This window comes from Bombina bombina, chromosome 11 (assembly GCF_027579735.1).
Source record: "Bombina bombina isolate aBomBom1 chromosome 11, aBomBom1.pri, whole genome shotgun sequence".
NCBI classification, from domain to species: domain Eukaryota; kingdom Metazoa; phylum Chordata; class Amphibia; order Anura; family Bombinatoridae; genus Bombina; species Bombina bombina.
In genome coordinates, this window is record NC_069509.1 from 169,447,370 (window position 1) to 169,461,693 (window position 14,324).

At 38.7% G+C, this 14,324-nt stretch overlaps 1 protein-coding gene across 1 annotated transcript in view; it reads left to right on the forward strand.

The window, feature by feature from the left end:
• The window catches only part of VWA3A (von Willebrand factor A domain containing 3A), a 147,692-nt gene that overhangs the window by 112,539 nt on the left and 20,829 nt on the right, over nt 1-14,324 (forward strand). The window contains exons 29-32 of the mRNA XM_053695138.1: nt 2,324-2,469; nt 2,553-2,679; nt 4,136-4,233; nt 12,514-12,581. Coding sequence (XP_053551113.1) covers nt 2,324-2,469; nt 2,553-2,679; nt 4,136-4,233; nt 12,514-12,581 — 439 coding nt within the window. The remainder of the gene's footprint in view (nt 1-2,323; nt 2,470-2,552; nt 2,680-4,135; nt 4,234-12,513; nt 12,582-14,324) is intronic.

Below are 14,324 nucleotides of genomic sequence, written 5' to 3' on the forward strand. Positions count from 1 at the left end.
TATTGTGGCCAGATAATGGGATATTAAACGGTGCTCCTTTGTTAAAAACAAATATGTTAAATCAAACTAAATATAAAAAGAAAACGATTGTGTAAAAAAAGCAAATAACTTACTTTTTTTCTTGCACAATTAGCACTCAGACATTACCAGTGTAGCCCCATTTAAGAGCAGAGGATGTTTTAAGAGCAGAGGATTTTGAAAACCTAAGTTTTTTTTCAGTCAGTTCTGCACCTGAGCAAATCTGACTCCCTGTTATCTAGTCTATTCACTAGAAGTTTTATGCCATCATGCTAAGATAAACCTTCCTGCACAGGCTCCTCCTCCTTGTAGGGCTATGACAGGAAGCACACGTAGTGTAAAAAAAAATAAAAAAAAGTAAAATCCATTTAAATGGATGAATAATAATTAAATAGCAACTGCTTAGTGCTTTTTTAATACAACATTGAAACTGACTGTTTAACATCCCTTTAAGAAGAACAGCTATAAATAAGCTCTTGCACTGATCAAGCAATCACTATGTAACATGTTGCAGGGTTCGAGTTCTGCCTCCTATTGGATGCATCCCAGTCCATCTGTGGGACAAAGAGCAGACAAATAAATAAATAAAGGGGCAGTGTACTGTACAATTGGTTTCTCCTTAACGTGTTTCCAATTAAAGGGATAGTCTAGTCAAAATTAAACTTGCATAATTCAGATAGAGCAACAATTTTAAGCAACTTTCTAATTTACTCCTATTATCAATTTGTCTTCGTTCTCTTGGTATCTTTATTTGAATGTAAGCTTAGAAGCCGGACCATTTTTGGTTTAAAACCTGGGTAGCACTTGCTGATTGGTGGCTACATTTAGACACCAATCAGAAAGTGTTACCCAGGTCTGAACCAAAAATGGGCCGGCTCCTATGACTACATTCCTACTTTTTCAAATAAAGATAACAAGAGAGTGAAGAAAATTTGGTAATAGGAGTAAATTAGAAATTTGCTTAAAACTGCTGCTCTATCTGAATCATGCAATTTTAATTCTGACTAGACTATTTCTTTAATTGCAGCTGCAGAGTTTTAAATGTATAGGAAAATATTCTTTAACTATATTTTTGTATATGAAATAGCTTTTCTGTGAACTGAAACCACAACGCAATACAATGGGCTGATCTTGTAGGGTGAGAATACCTCAATATCTTATCTGTCTAATTAATTACACTTTATCTTCTTTATTACTGTTTACTCTAAGACCAATACATAGATCAATGGAAAATTAACGTTTTGGTACTCCTCAGTCACAGCCCCCCACACACACACACACTGGAAGCATTATTTTATCTAAACCTTCTTGCTTAAAGCTATTTCAAATGAGAAAATAAAGGTGAAGGAGTTATTTGTTAACAATTGTATACACTTCAGTAGGTAAGATGGATAATTAGGAACAAATTAAAGGGGAGAAAATATAAGCGTGCACTGTCCCTTTAAGTTTTTTTTACTATTCATAATTAAGCAGTTTGTGTAAAATATTTCTTTCATGATTCAGACAGAACAAACAATTTTAAACAACTTCTCATGTCTATTATCACATTTCCTTCATTCTTTTTATATATTGTGTTGAACTAGCAGCAATGCACTACTGGGAGCTAGCTGAACACCTCCGGTGAGCCAATGACAAGAAGCATATATGTGCAGTGAACACGCAGCAGCTAGCTCCCAGTAATGCTGCTCCTAAATCTACCTAGGTATGCTTTTCAACAAATTAGATAATAGAAGTAAATTGAATAGTTGTTTAAAATTTCATGCTCTGTCTGAATCATGACTTTTATGTCACTTTACATTTTAGTTTCAGCAATTTTCTGCTTGTAGGTATCAGAAGTGTACTCGTGTTTTTAACTAATTAAAGGGACACTGAACCCAAATTTTTTATTTCATGATTCAGATAGAGCATGCAATTTTAAGCAACTTTCTAATTTACTCCTATTATCAATTTTTCTTTGTTCACTTGTTATCTTTATATGAAAAAGAAGGCATCTAAGCTTTTTTTTTTGGGTTCAGGACTCTGGACAGCACTTTTTTATTGGTGGATGAATTTATCCACCAATCAGCAAGGACAACCCAGGTTGTTCGCCAAAAATGGGCCGGCATCTAAACTTACATTCTTGCATTTCAAATAAAGATACCAAGAGAATAAAGAAAAATTGATAATGGGAGTAAATTAGAAAGTTGCTTAAAATTTCATGCTCTATCTGAATCACGAAAGAAAAAATTTGGGTTCAGTGTCCCTTTAAGGAACAAATCAAATCTGTTTCATCATTCACTCACGTTCTTTTTGTGTTTACTTTCAGAAAGGGTTTGAGATCCCAGATGTGCAAGGGCTGTATCTCCTCTCGGATGGGAAGGCCGATGCTAGTTACAATATTATGGCTGCTGAAAGTCTTCTGAAATCCTATAATATTAAAATCCACACCATTTCCTTTAATACCACCAATAAGTACGTAAGCAAAGCGACTCCTGTGACGCAAGAATAAGCTGTTTAAACACTGAAACTCTCATTGCTGCATCTTTTTTAAACAGACACGGTACGGCATTTCTAAAGACGCTGTCTGCGTTCTCAGGGGGGCGGTACCATGCTTGTCATGCAGATAAAGACGGACTCTTTGTTGCTCACAGAATGTTAACTGAGGGATTCACAGATGAAGATGTATGTATTTATAATACAATGAACAATACAATTCTAATACTACCCATTTATACGTGTGTGTATGTATGTGTATGAGTGTGTGCGTATGTGTGTTGTTGTATCTGTGTGTGTTTGTATCTGTGTGTGTATGTGTGTGTGTGTGCGCGTATGTGTGTTTGTATATGTGTGTGTATGTCTGCGTTTGTTTGTGTGGTGTGTGTATGTTTCTGTGTGTCTGTGTTTATGTGTGTGTGTGTCTGCATTTGCTTCTGTGCTGGTGTGTATGTGCTTATCTGTTTGTGTTTATGTGTGTGTCTGTGTGGTGTGAGTATGTGTGTGTGTATGTCTGTGTTTGTGTGGTGTGTGTATGTGTTTGTGTTTATGTGTGTGTGTCTGTGTGTGTTTGTGTGTGTCTGTCTGTTTATGTGTGTGTGTGTGTGTCTGCATTTGCTTCTGTGCTGGTGTGTATGTGCTTATCTGTTTGTGTTTATGTGTGTGCTTGTGTGGTGTGAGTATGTGTGTGTTTGTGTTTATGTGTGTGTGTGTGTCTGTGTATGTGTGTGTGTCTCTATGTGTGTGTGTATATGTGTGTCTGTATGTGTCTGTCTTTGTGTGTATGTGTGTGTGTGTGTGTCTGTTGTTTTTGCACTGTTGTTTGTATATAACTGTGTTTTTAACAACTGCAAAGGGGTGAATGAACACAGTTAAATTCTGTTCCAGACTTGCAAGACACTACTGGGAGCTAACTGATCACATCTGTTGAGACAATGACTGGAGACATTTATGTGCAGCCACTATTCAACAGTAAGCTCCCAGTAGTCCAATGATGCTTCTCAGCGTACCTATGTATGCTCTTTAACAAAGGATACCAAGAGAGTGAAGTACATTTGACTACAGAAGTAAATTAAAAACTTTTTTAAAATCTTATTTTCAATTGTTTACATTTTGCAGAAGAACAGTAACCGCAAAAGCAGTGAGCAAACTATTTGCATTTTGCAAAAATTCTTCTGGCAAGAGATTTACTGCTTCAGTGACAGCTTTTGATGTAAATGCATGCAGTCTGCCATCTATATTTCTGTATGCTGGGTTGCAGGTATACTCTCCAGTCTCCACTATCCACATATCATCTGAGTAACGGCAACAGCATGCAACACCCCATCAGTGGCACTAGCAATATGTGTATGTGCCTTCCACCGTGGCAGTGGTGGCCATATTGACTTTTATATTTATCTCTGAAGCAGCCGGAACTTTTAATGAAACACCTTTGTAAAATTAATTTGTTTGCAAACTGCTTCTTAGTAAGACTAAAACACACAGCTGTGGATTTTTCAAGCTTACGTCCCTTTAAATCATAAATAAGTTACTTAATAATCTGACATTTACAGCACAATGTATTTTTATGGTAAATTGAAAAACCAAGTGTTATTTTTTGTGCAGTTCCCATATACGTTTCTCATTTTCTTAATTTTCTCTAAAGGATCCAGTTCTTCCAGTATTTGAAGGGGACGATTTAAAAATCCTTTGTAAAGAAATAAGGAAAGCGCGTCACTACATATCACAAGCAAGATCCTTCCGGTAAGTATCTCCCCCGGTCTTCATTAAGATTTATATATTGCAGAGCAGATTTAGGGGCCTACTTATCAAGCCATCAACTGTGCTGCATTCGCCGGCACCAATGTGGTCGCCTGACATCGCCTAACATCGCTGCCGCGGACCTGAATATGCTCTCCATATTTAACAAAAAAGCTGTCAAAAAGCCGTGCACCAAGTACGGGGCGATGAGCAGCGGACTGTTGTTAACTAACAGTCATCGATCTCGCTGCTCTTAGGCTTTTTCCCAGATTTATTTGTATACTGTCACTAAACACCCACACTATACTAAAATGTTTAACCCCTACCCCGCCGCAACTAAATAAACTTATTAACCCCTAAACCGCCGCTCCCGGAGCCCACCACCACTCTAATAAACTTATTAACCCCTATCCTGCCGCTCCCGGAGCCCACCGAAACTAAATACATGTATTAACCCCTAAACCGCCAGCCCCCCACATCGCCATAAACTAAATTAACCCCTAAACCTAACAACCCGCTAACTTTATATTAAATATTAACTCATCCCTATCTTATAATAAATTTAAACTTACCTTTAAAATTACATTAAACTATATAAAACTATTAATTAATCTACCCTAACTATTATAATAAAATTACATTAAACTATTAATAAACTAAAATTACATTAAACTATATTAAAATAAAAATTAATCTAACCTAACTTTTATACTAAAATTACATAAAACTACAAATTAAATATATTATATATTTAAACACCTAACCCTATTCAAATAATTTAAATCTACACTACAAAATTACAAAGTTGCAAAAAACTAAGTGATTGCAACAGCCAATAGGGTTTTTTCAACCTTAATTCCAATTGGCTGATAAAATTCTATCAGCCAATCGGAATCTAAGGGACGCCATCTTGGATTACGTCATTTAAAGGAACCTTCATTCGTCGTTAGTCCGTCGGAAGAAGAGGATGCTCCGCGTCGGATGTCTTGAAGATGGACCCGCTCCGCGCCGGATGGATGAAGATAGAAGATGCCGTCTGGGTGAAGACTTCTGCAGGCTTGGATGAAGACTTCGGCCGGCTTTTTGGAGGACTTCTTGCCGCTTCGTTGAAGACTTCTCCCGGCTTCTTGGAGGATGAATGTCGGATCTTCAAAACTGTAAGTCGATCTTCAGGGGTTAGTGTTAGGATTTTTTAAGGGTTTATTGGTGGGTTTTAATTTTTAGATTAGGGTTTTGGGATGTAAAAGAGCTAAATGCCCTTTTAAGGACAATGCCCATCCAAATTCCCTTTTCAGGGCAATGGGGAGCTTAGGTTTTTTTAGTTAGGGTTTTATTTGGGGGTTGGTTGTGTGGGTGGTGGGTTTTACTGTTGGGGGGGTATTTGTATTTTTTTACAGGTAAAAGAGCTGATTACTTTGGGGCAATGCCCCGCAAAAGGACCTTTTAAGGGCTATTTGTAGTTTATTGTAGGCTAGGTTTTTTTTTATTTTGGGGGGCTTTTTTATTTTCGTAGGGCCCTTAGATTAGGTGTAATTAGTTTAAAGCTTTGATAATTTCTTTTTTATTTTTTGTAACTTAGTGTTTATTTTTTTTTGTGTAACTTAGTGTTTGTTATTTTTTGTAACTTAGTTTTTTGTAACTTTGTAATTTTGTAGTGTAGATTTAAATTATTTGAGTAGGGTTAGGTGTTTAAATATATAATATATTTAATTTAATTTGTAGTTTTATGTAATTTTAGTATAAAAGTTAGGTTAGATTAATTTTTATTTTAATATAGTTTGATTTTACTTTTAGTTTAAAAGATAGGTTGGATTAATCATTAATTTAATATAGTTTAATGTATTTTTATTATAATAGGGTAGGTTAATTAATAGTTTAATGTAATTTTATTATAAAAGTTAGGGTAGATTAATTAATAGTTTAATATAGTTTAATTTAAATCTAAAGATAAGTTTAAATTTATTATAAGATAGGGATGAGTTAATATTTAATATAAAGTTAGCGAGTTGTTAGGTTTAGGGGTTAATAGGTTAATTTAGTTCATGGCGATGTGGGGGGCTGGCGGTTTAGGGGTTAATATGTTTAGTAAGTGGTACTGATGTGGGAGGTCAGGGGTTTAGGGGTTAATAACTTTATTTAGTTGCGGTAGGCTCCAGGAGCGGCGGGATAAGGGTTAATACTTTTATGTAGGTGGCGGCGGTTTCGGGGCGGCAGATTAGGGGTTAATAAGTATAATGTAGGGGGCGGCAGATTAGGGGTGTTTAGACTCGGGGTATATGTTAGGGTGTTAGGTGTAAACGTAACTTTTATTATACCATAGGAATCAATGGGATATCGGGCAGCAGCGAACATGAGCTTTCGCTGCTTTCAGACTCCCATTGATTCCTATGGCATCTGCCGCCTCCAGGGCGGCGGATTGAAAACCAGGTACGCTGGGCCGGAATAGTACCGAGCGTACCTGGTAGTAGCAAAAGTATTTCAGTCTGTAATGACGTAACCATCGATCTGTGTCGGACTGAGACCAGCGGATCGTATGTTACGTCACAAAATTCTACTTTTGCCGGTCTGTAGGCTTTGATAAATAAGGGGAATCAGGCTCGCCACAATTACGCTGCGGAATTCCAGCGTATTTGCGGTTGACGGCTTGATAAATAGGCCCCTTAGCATCACTTTATTTCCTGCTACATATTAATAAAATAGTAGATCAGTAGTTCCCATTCCAAAACATCAGAATTCACAAGAGAAAAATTTATTGTGGCAGATGGGGAGACTTTCTGGTTATTTTTCAAAGACATTCCATTCCGTTAGAAGAGTTGCATTAGAATTAGTAAAACAGCTTTAATTACCTATAAAATGTAAGCGGAACAAAGTGTTAAACACAAATAGTAAGAAATGTGTGTTTTACAGGGTTTTTTTTATTATCAAATTAGCTTTGTTCTTTTTGTATCCTTTGTTGAAAAGTAAATATAGGAAGGCTGATAGGAGCTCAGGAGTGTGCATGTGCCTATAGCAGTCTATGGCAGCACTGTTTCTATCTATGTATAACATTGCTAAAAAAAAAGTTACAAACACTTGCCAGTTGGCTAGACACGTGCACACTCCTGAGCTCACCTAGGATTACTCTTTAACAAAGGATAGCAAGAGGACTAAGCAAAATTGGTAACAGAAGTAAATTGGAAAGTTGTTTAAAATGTCATGCTCCATTCAATTAATTTAAAGGAACATAAAACCCAACATTTTTTTCTTTAATGATACAGGCCGATCGTATGATTTTAAACAACTTTATAATTTGCTTCTATTATCTAAATTGCTTCATTCTCTTGGTATCCTTAGTTGAAAAGCATATATAGGTAGGCTCAGGAGCTGCAATGCATTACTGGCACCTAGCTGCCGATTGATGGCTGAACAAAAATGCCTCTATTCATTGGTTCACCAGATGTCTTCAGATAGCTCCCAGCAGTGCATAGCTGTTCCTTCAAACAAGGATACCAAGAGAATGAAGCAAATTAGATAAACTAAGTATATTGGAAAGTTGTTTAAAATTACATTTCTTTCCAATGGCATGGAGAGTCCACAAATCCATTCTAATTACTAGTGGGAATTCAACTCCTGGCCACCAGGAGGAGGCAAAGAACACCCCAGCAGAGCTGTTAATTATCACTCCTACTTCCAATAAGCCCCCAGTCATTCTTTGCCTTATACATTGGGAGGATGTGCGAAGATGGTGTCTGAAGATATTTAATCCTTTTATGGGTACTTTTCTCTGCAAGCAAGGATTGGGGCTATGCTGTGTCCTTGTAATTCTCTTTAGTAAGAGTAATGGTGGCTGTTAGCAGTTAGAAGGTGGCGAGGTGGTCCTTGCTTAATTTCTAACATCAGTGCTACCCCTTTTATAGAAATCTAGGGTTTGTTACTCTGTTTTTTCTCTACAGGTCCCTGTGAGAAGTTGGTGAATCTTATACACCTAAGAAGCTGTTCCTGCCCTGCAGCCGGATCCATAGGTAAGTGCTACCCCCTTTCTAGGTTTGAAGGTCTTAGCACTTTTGAGGTTAATTTCTCTGTGAGCATTACTTGGGACTTTTATATCTCTTAATTGGGAGATTTTTCAAGGAAGTTACTGGTGGAAAGGGATCTTTCCTACCTCAAGGGTTGCCAGAATTCTAATTTTCGTTCCTTTTGCAACTTCAACGGACAAAAGCCTTCCTCCTCTTCTTCCAAGCCGGAAAACAATCTAGGACTTCATGGTGGTCCAGTCAACCTTGGAATAAGGGGAAACAATCCAAGAAACCTTCCTCTAAATCTAAGTCAGCATGAAGGGGCTGCCCCCGATCCAGTTTTGGATCAAGTAGGGCGCAGGCTTTCCTTCTTTCGGCAGGCTTGGATCGGCGATGTCCCTTGGAAGTAGTATCCCAGGGGTACAGGATAGGGTTCAAGTCATTACCCCCCAGGGGCAGATTTATCCTGTCAAGGTTATCTGCAAACCAGGTGAAGAGAGAGGCCTTCTTAAGCTGTGTAAAAGACCTATCTTCTCTGGGAGTGATTGTCCCAATTCCTGTAGCAGAACAAGGCCAAGGATTCTATTTAAACGTTTTTGTGGTTCCCAAAAAGGAGGGAACTTTCCGTCCCATATTGGACCTCAAGTGTCTCAACAAATTTCTAAAGGTTCCGTCCTTCAAGATGGAGACTATACATTCCATTCTACCCTTGATTCAGGAGGGTCAGTTTATGACTACCATAGACCTGAAGGACGCTTATCTTCATGTTCCTATTCACAGGGAACATCACCAATTTCTGTGGTTTGCCTTTTTAGACAAACACTTCCAATTTTTTGCCCTTCCCTTCGGCCTTGCCATGGCTCCTCGGATATTTACAAAGGTTCTATGGGCCCTTTTGGCGGTGGTCAGATCTCAGGGTATAGCGGTGGTGCCATACCTGGACGACGTCATGGTTCAGGCGCCATCTTTTCATTTATCAAAATCCCATACAGACTCTCTGTTGTCTATTCTTCATTCCCACGGGTGAAAAGTAAATCTGAAAAAGAGTTCCCTGGTGCCAGACACCAGGGTATGCTTTTTGGGGACGATCATAGACTCTCTGTCCATGAAGATTTTTATGACGGATGTCAGAAAATCCAAACTTCTTGCTTCTTGTCTTTCACTTCAGTTCTTTATCCGTCCATCAGTGGCTCAGTGTATGGAAGTAATTGGTCTAATGGTTGCTTCCATGGACATTAATCCTTTTGCTCTTTTACATCTGAGACCTCTACAGTTATGCATGCTCAGACAATGGAACAGAGACCACTCAGATCTCTCTCAATGCTTCCTGAGACCACCCTGGGTGATTGTAACCACAGATGCCAGCCTGTCGGGCTGGGGAGCAGTTTGGGGTTCTTTAAAGGCTCAGGGTCTTTGGACTCAAGAGGAGTCTTCTCTCCCAATAAACATCCTAGAGTTGAGAGCAATCTTCAATGCTCTAACAGCTTGGCCTCAACTAAGTTTGGTCCGGTTTATCAGATTCCAATCGGACATCACCTTGGTGGCATATATTAACCACCAGGGAGGAACTCGTAGTTCCTTAGCTATGAAGGAGGTAACTCGCATTCTCCAAGGGGCAGATCTCACAATCGTCTCCTCTCTGCCATCCACATCCCAGGGGTGGACAACTGGGAAGCAGATTTTCTGAGCAGGCAGACCTTTCATCCTGGGGAGTGGGCTCTACATCCGGATTTATTCACAATGATAATCCTCAGATGGGGGTTCCAGAGTTTGATCTGATGGTGTCTCATCTAAACGCCAAGCTTCCAAGGTACAGGTCAAGATCAAGAGATCATCAAGCAGCTCTGATCAACGCTCTTGCAGTTCCCTGGGACTTCGATCTACCGTACCTGTTTCCTCCGTTTGCTCTCCTTCCTCGAATAATTGCTTGTATCAAGCAGGAGAGGGGGCGTCGAAGATTCTAATAGTTCCTGCCTGGCCTCACAGGATCTGGTTCGCGGATCTGGTAAAGATGTCATCTCTTCCCCCTTGGAGGTTGCCTTTGAGGAAGGACCTTCTACTTCAGGGTCCCTTCCTCCACCCAAATCTAGATTCTCTGAAGCTGACTGCTTGGAGATTAAACGCCTAATCTTGGCTAAGCATGGGTTTTCTGAGAAGGTCATTGATACCATGCTTCAGGCTTGTAAACCTGTTACTCACAAATTTTACCATAAGGTATGACGCAAATACCTTTATTGGTGCGAATCGAAGGGTTTCTCTTGGAGTCGGGTGAGGATCCCCCAAATTTTGTCTTTTTTTCAGGATTGCATGGAGAAAGTTTTGTCAGTCAGTACTCTGAAGGGTCAGATTTTTACACTGTCTATTCTTTTACTTAAATGTCTGGCAGATCTGCCAGGTGTTCAATCTTTTGTTCAGGCCTTGGTCAGAATCAAGCCTGTGTTTAAACCTGTTGCTCCTCCATGGAGTCTTAACCTTGTTCTTAGAGTTTTACAGCAGGCTCAGTTTGAGCCTATACATTCGGTTGATATTAAAGAGACACTAAACTCAAATTTTTTCTTTCGTGATTCAGATAGAGCATGCAATTTTAAGCAACTTTTCCAATTTACTCCTATTATCAATTTTTCTTCGTTCTCTTGCTATCTTTATTTGAAAAAGAAGGCATCTCTAAGCTTTTTTTTAGGTTCAGAACTCTGGACAGCACTTTTTTATTGGTGGATTAATTTATCCACCAATTAGCAAGGACAACCCAGGTTGTTCATAAAAAATGGGCTGGCATCTAAACTTACATTCTTGCATTTCAAATAAAGATACCAAGCAAATTAAGAAAATTTGATAATAGGAGTAAATTAGAAAGTTGTTAAAATTTCATGCTCTATCGGAATCACAAAAGAAAAAATTTGGGTTCAGTGTCCCTTTAAGTTGTTATCTTCGAAAATTTTATTTCTCTTTGCTATTTCTTCTGCTCGCAGAGTTTCTGAGCTTTTGACTCTGCAGTGTGATTCACCTTACCTTATTTTTCATGCGGATAAGGCGATCCTTCGTACTAAGTTGGGATTTCTTCCTAAGGTAGTGTCGGATTGCAACATCAATCAGGAAATTGTTGTTCCTTCCTTTTGTCCTAATCCATCTTCTCAGAAGGAACGCATGTTGCATAACCTGGATGTTGTGTGTGTTCTAAAATGTTATCTTCAAGCAACTAAAGATTTTTGACAATCTATTGCCCTGTTCGTTGTTTTCTCTGGTAAGTGTAAGGGTCAGAAGGCCACTTCTTCTTCTCTTTCTCTCTGGTTAAGAAGTGTTATCCAGTTGGCTTACGAGACAGCTGGACAACAGCCTCCTGAGAGAATTATGGCTCATTCCACTAGGGCTGTCTCTTCTTCCTGGGCCTTCTAAAATGAAGTTTCTGTGGAACAAATCCGCAAGGCTGCCACTTGGTCCTCATTGCATACCTTTTCCAAATTCTACAAATTTTATACGTTTGCCTCAGCTGAGGCTTCCTTTGGGAGGAAAGTTCTTCAAGCGGTGGTGCCTTCTGTTTAGGTCCGCCTGTCTTGTTCTCCCGCCCTTCCATTCTGTGTCCTCTATCTTGGGTATTGGTTCCCACTAGTAATTTGAATGGATTTGTGGACTCTCCATGCCATTGGATAGAAAACAAAATTTATACTTACCTGATAAATTTCTTTCTTTCCTGGAATGGAGTGTCCACAACCCGCCCTTAATTTGATTTAAGTCAGCTTTTTTTGTATAAACCTGAGGCACCTCTATACCCTTGTGTCATCTTCTCTTTCCATATTCCTTCAGCTGAATGACTGGGGGCTTGTGGGAAGTAGGAGTAATACTTAACAGCTCTGCTGGGGTGTTCTTTGCCTCCTCCTGGTGGCCACGAGTTAAATTCCCACTAGTAATTAGAATGGATTTGTGGACTCTCCATGCCAGGAAAGAAAGAAATTTATCAGGTAAGCATAAAGTTTGTTTTTCTGTTGGAATTGTGTAAAATAAGAAAAAGGAGCATGTGTTTGTTCTCTTTTCAGACATTATTTTCATATAAAATATGAGACTTGTAGCATTATGAATGTACCATATTTTATTTTATTTTATTTATTTAGGGACTTATACACTTGATTGCCTTGTTGATCATAATTACATTGTGATAGTTATTTCTACAGATTTCATTCACATCAGTGTTGTTTGTATTCTAAAGTAAAGAAAAAAAAGTATTAATTTAAATTGAGGCTTACATGGGTATTTGAGGTGTCTGTTTGCTCTAATTGTATTTCTGTTACAACAGGTTTCTTGTAGAAGAAAAGCAGAAAGCTGACTATAGAGGTGCGTCCTTGGAAGGCAGTGAGCTTGCTGGTAAGCTACCACCTTTAAAGACTGATATATCAAGCATATAAATAGTCACAGTACACAGTTCCTTCTTAAAAGGACAGGAAACCCCAACATTTTCTTTCATCATTTGGATAGAACATACCATTTTAAACAACTTTCCAATTTACTTCTATGATCAAATTTGCTTCATTCTCTTGTTATTCTTTGCTGAAGGAACAGCGTTGCTCTACTGGCAGCTAGCTGAACACTTCTAGTTAGAGACAAATGTGTGCAGGCACCAATCAGCAGCTAGCTTCCACTAGTGTAGGATATGTGCGTATTCTTTTTCAACAAGGGATACCAAGAGAACGGAACACATTTAAAAATAGAAGTGAATTAAAAAGTGTCTTAAAATGATATGCTCTATCGGAATCGTGCAAGTTTAATTTTGACTTTCCTATCCCTTTAATGTATAAAACAACAGTATAAGCAACTTAGTATCTGCAAGTGGTAGGTGAGTGAATAGTGTGCTGAGAACTTTATGTTTACAATGTTCCTCAGTAAAAATGTCACTCACCCAGCCGCTATAGCAGTGAAGATTCGCTTTAGGTCAAATCTAGCCACCAAGCTCCACTTTCACAGACTTGTCCTGATGTGGTGCCCGCCCCAATTTGTATCCAATTCGGCACTCCCTTTGCAGGGAATAAAGAAAACCGCTAGCAGTGTTCAGCATTCCGCTGCAAGTCATGTGACATCACTTCCTGGCATCAGCGATATGTTCCGAAAGCAAATAACAATAGATACTATAGTTCCATGGAAGCTTCATAGAAATCAGTGTTTAAAACTTAACATTTATTTCTTAAGGGATAAAAATCCAAGTGTAGACAAGACAACAGACCACTCGTTACTGAGAACATTCTTGGACTTTTTTAAGTGCGTTGTTGGTCACTAATGGTGCAGTTGACTTAGTTCCACATTAATGTCTGAAAAGAAACTTACTTATATTTTCTTTTTTAGTTACAATTAGTTATTTTAATGAATTTAATATAACTGTATATACTACCTACATTTAAAACATTTGGTACAAATACACTTGCTTAATTACCTAGTAAGAAGGGTGTAACAGATATTTATACATGCAAGAATAAATAGTTTATTTGTTTGTGTGGTTAAAACCATTATGGTGGGAAAGTCTTCTAAAAGTTCAAATTTACACTATTGAGGCAGGAAAGGCGTTAAAGGACCACTACATACAGAAGAATTGCAGAATCTACAAATGCATAATAAAAATACAATGAAAGGCACTTAGGGGCCGATTTATCACGGCCCAAACAGGGCTGTATACCCCTGTTTCCCCGTGAGCCTTCAGGCTCGCTGGAAACAGGAGTTAAGAAGCAGCAGTCTTAAGACCGCTGCTCCTCAACCTGTCCGCCTGCTCTGAAGCGGCGGACAGCAATCCACCCAATTGATTGGCACCCCCTGCTAGCATTCGATTGGCCACAAATCTGCAGTGGGCGGCATTGCACAAGCAGTTCACCAGAACTGCTTGTGCAATGATAAATGCAGATAGTGTATGCTGTCGGCATTTATCAATGTCTGGCTGACATGATCGCTACAGCGATCAAGTCCGCTAGATGTGAATTTCAAATGTCCTCTTAATGTGAATTTCAAATGAGTATTAGATATTTCTCTTGTTAAGTGTATCCAGTCCACGGATCATCCATTACTTATGGAATATATTCTCCTTCCCAACAGGAAGTTGCAAGAGTCCACCCACAGCAAAGCTGC